The 3,210-nt window shown below is 39.8% G+C and overlaps 1 protein-coding gene across 1 annotated transcript in view; it reads left to right on the plus strand.

Annotated features, from left to right (window-relative positions):
• The first annotated feature begins 2,029 nt into the window (after positions 1–2,029).
• Positions 2,030–3,210, plus strand: part of GKN2 (gastrokine 2) — a 10,547-nt gene continuing 9,366 nt past the window's right edge. The window contains exon 1 of the mRNA XM_006862997.1: positions 2,030–2,069. Coding sequence (XP_006863059.1) covers positions 2,058–2,069 — 12 coding nt within the window. The 5' untranslated portion in view covers positions 2,030–2,057. The remainder of the gene's footprint in view (positions 2,070–3,210) is intronic.

Here is a 3,210-nt window from a genome sequence, read left to right on the forward strand (position 1 = left end):
ATTGTTACAAAATCATAGAACCCTTTATTAAACAAAAATATCAAAATGTGAAGCCATTGTTTCTCAATATATCTTCCATCCAGGTCTATATACATCTGAATGAAGTGTCTCTAACCCTTCCTTGAAGAATTCTGAACTCTTCAATTTACACCATGTCACATGGCAGTTTGGGCAACCTTGAGGACCTCAAATTGTGTTCCTTTCAAATGATCTTTGAATTTGGGTAACAAAAAGAAGTCTGCAGGGGCAAGATCAGGGCCTAGGGTGAATGGGGTAAGGTTTCCCAATGAAATTCTCACAGGAAAGCCCTTGTTACCCTTGGAGAATGAGCAGGTGCATTGTTGTGATAGGAAAAAATTCTTCGGCACTACTCTCTAGGCCTTTTGTTCACCAGTGAAGTTTTAAATTTTCTTTAAAATTTCCCTAAGTCCCCATGGTTGTCCTGTGTACTTTGAGAATATTTGTCAAGATGACCACTTTGGAGTTTCCCCCCAAACAGTCACCATAACCTTTTCAACTGATCTCTTTGCTTTGAATTCAACTGGTCTAGCAGATGCCTTTGAAAGCCACTGTTTTGATTGGACATTATTTCTGAAGGCACTCTAATGAGGCTAAGGGAGTGCAGGACTGTGAACCAAAAGATCCACAGATCAAGCCTTCCAGTCACTCCAAGGGAGAAAGTTGAGGCTTTCTGCTCCTGTAAAGATGTAAAACCTCAGAAACCCTATACAAGGTCGCTATGAGTTGGAACCACCTCAAGAATACTTAACAACAAGTGTTAGGATGGTATCTGAACTCAGAAGGCAGGGAAAATAAATAAATTAATTAATTAATATGCAGCATCAGTAAATTGCAAAATTGTAGAAGACTAAGAATCATCACACTAATCCAAGATTACCATGGTAAGTTCAAAGTTTACTACTACAAAGTTTTCCATACACGCACAGGTTGATTCCAAATGAAACATCGGCTATAGACAAATTCTCTCCAGAATACACTTGTCTTAGTCTCATTGTTGTTAAGTGCCATCCAGTTGGTTCCAACTCATAGCAAGCTTGTATTGGGTTTCCAAGGAGTAGCAGGTGAGTGTGAAGTGCCAACCTTTCCGTTTAAACTGACTTTGTGGCCCAGTGCTTATCCTACAGCACCACACCAAGACTCCAACACTACTTCGCTATTTCTATTTTTGGAGGTCGTGTATGGTGCTATAGGATAAACACTGGACTGCTAACTGCAAGGTTGGCCATTCAAACCCACCAGCTACTCCTCGAAAACTCTACATAGGGTCACTATGAGTCAGAACAGTCTTGATAACACATAACAAGGACAATTATGGTATTATAAAAATTGCTTGAATTAAATTGTATTCTCCCACTTTTCTTAATTTGATAATTTCTCAGCAGTTCTCAAGATAGCTAGAAATATTTTAATTCTTGGTTTCCATGAACTGGCTAACCCCTGTAATTGGACAGAGTGTCCTATGAATTTTGTTCCTTATCAGTCTCTGGAATTTTGCATCATCTCCAAAGTGGTGGAGAAATAAAACTCTAAGATTGTTTGTTCTTAAGGTACCTTCTTCACCTCTAGTCTCATGTCTGTTCTCTGGGTGGAAGAACTTCACAAGCAGGACAGTGATGAAATGATATAGGATGGAAGTAAAACTCAGATCTTCCAGGAGAATTTTACCAATATGAGGAGATCTCTGGAATATAAATTCATACATCTAGAAGAATATATGTAAAGAATGAACACCTTGAACTATTTTGAAAGGGTGGAATTTGAAATCTCAAGTGAAACAGAACAGATAAGCATGGACTATTTGCAGAGTGACCAAGTGGTAAATTTCCTGACTAATGCGCTTCATTGATAGCAAGTTTTGTGGCTGGGTCTCCATCCTGATAAAGGAGTTTGCCGGGTGTGTCAGTGACACGCACAAGGCCTTTTCTAAAGTGATAGTTTCAAGGAGAGATTTCCACACCTTGAAGCCAGTATAAAGGGTAGGCACTGTGCTGGGCAGCTTCATTTACTCCAACTTGCTCTTCCTCCCCACAGGCAAAATGAAAATCCTTGTGAGTATTTGTTTATGCTTCTTTATACTCTTCTGGTTGCTTGCAGAGAACGTTTATGTCTAATATGCCTCGAGTTTCAATGTTCTTAAAACAAATGCGATGCATGCTTCTATGAGTAGAGTTTAAAATATGCTTCTGTGATTGATGAATTATTTATTTAGCAGGAATGGAGCCCTGGTGGGTCAGTGGGTTAGGCAGTGGGCTTCTAATTGAAAATTCAGTCATTTGAAACCCACCAGTTGCTCCGTGGGAGAAAGAGGAGGCTGTCTGCTCCCATAAAGATTTATAAGTCTCAGAAACTCTAAGGAATGGTTCTACTCTGTCCTAGGGGGCTGCCATGAGTTAGACCAACTAGATTGACTCTTTTTTGGACAGTAATAGTGTTGAATATTAAGTTGAGTATATGTATATTTGTCCATTGTCTATTTTTGGAGATGTTTACTTAAAAAAACAAACAAACAAAACCTCCTACACACACCAAATATTTTGGAACTATCGGGAGCATTTTAATAACAATTCATTTTATGAAGTTTGGAGGAAATGTTGGCATTTACTATCCAAAAGATGAGTGGTAATTTAAAAAATATCAACAATGATGATAACAATAACGATAGCAGCTGTCGTTTCCCTAGTGCGTATTAGGCACTATGCTAAATGTGTTTTTAAGAACCAGTCTTTTCAGCATTATGGTATTGGTCCCCATTTTACAGATGAGGTGACTGAGGCCCAAAGGAATTTTCCCAAGCCAGGAAAAGTGAAATCTAAGCCTGAAATTTACCCATCATTGTTGTTGTTGTTAAGTGCCGTCGAGTCGATTCCAACCCATAGCGACCCTGTATAGGGTTTCCAAGGAGCAGCTGGTGAGCTTGAAACACTGACCTTGCAGTTCAAACGACTTTGCAGGGTGACGCATTAGCCCACAGGGCCACACCAGCACTCCAAATGACTAGCCGTGGCAAAATTTAAGAAACCAGAGTGTCTTTGGAGGTTGCCCAACTGATCATAATTCTCTCCAAAGGAAAACATTCCTGGTATCACCTGGTAACCCCTCTAGGTCCCTTACACTTTCCTAGTCTCCCAGAGTTACACACGGCAGTCCACTATGCTTCTTGGACATGTTTAGTGTTTATCTGTGGCCTTA

This window comes from Chrysochloris asiatica, unplaced genomic scaffold (genome assembly GCF_000296735.1).
Source record: "Chrysochloris asiatica unplaced genomic scaffold, ChrAsi1.0 scaffold00052, whole genome shotgun sequence".
Classification (NCBI taxonomy): domain Eukaryota; kingdom Metazoa; phylum Chordata; class Mammalia; order Afrosoricida; family Chrysochloridae; genus Chrysochloris; species Chrysochloris asiatica.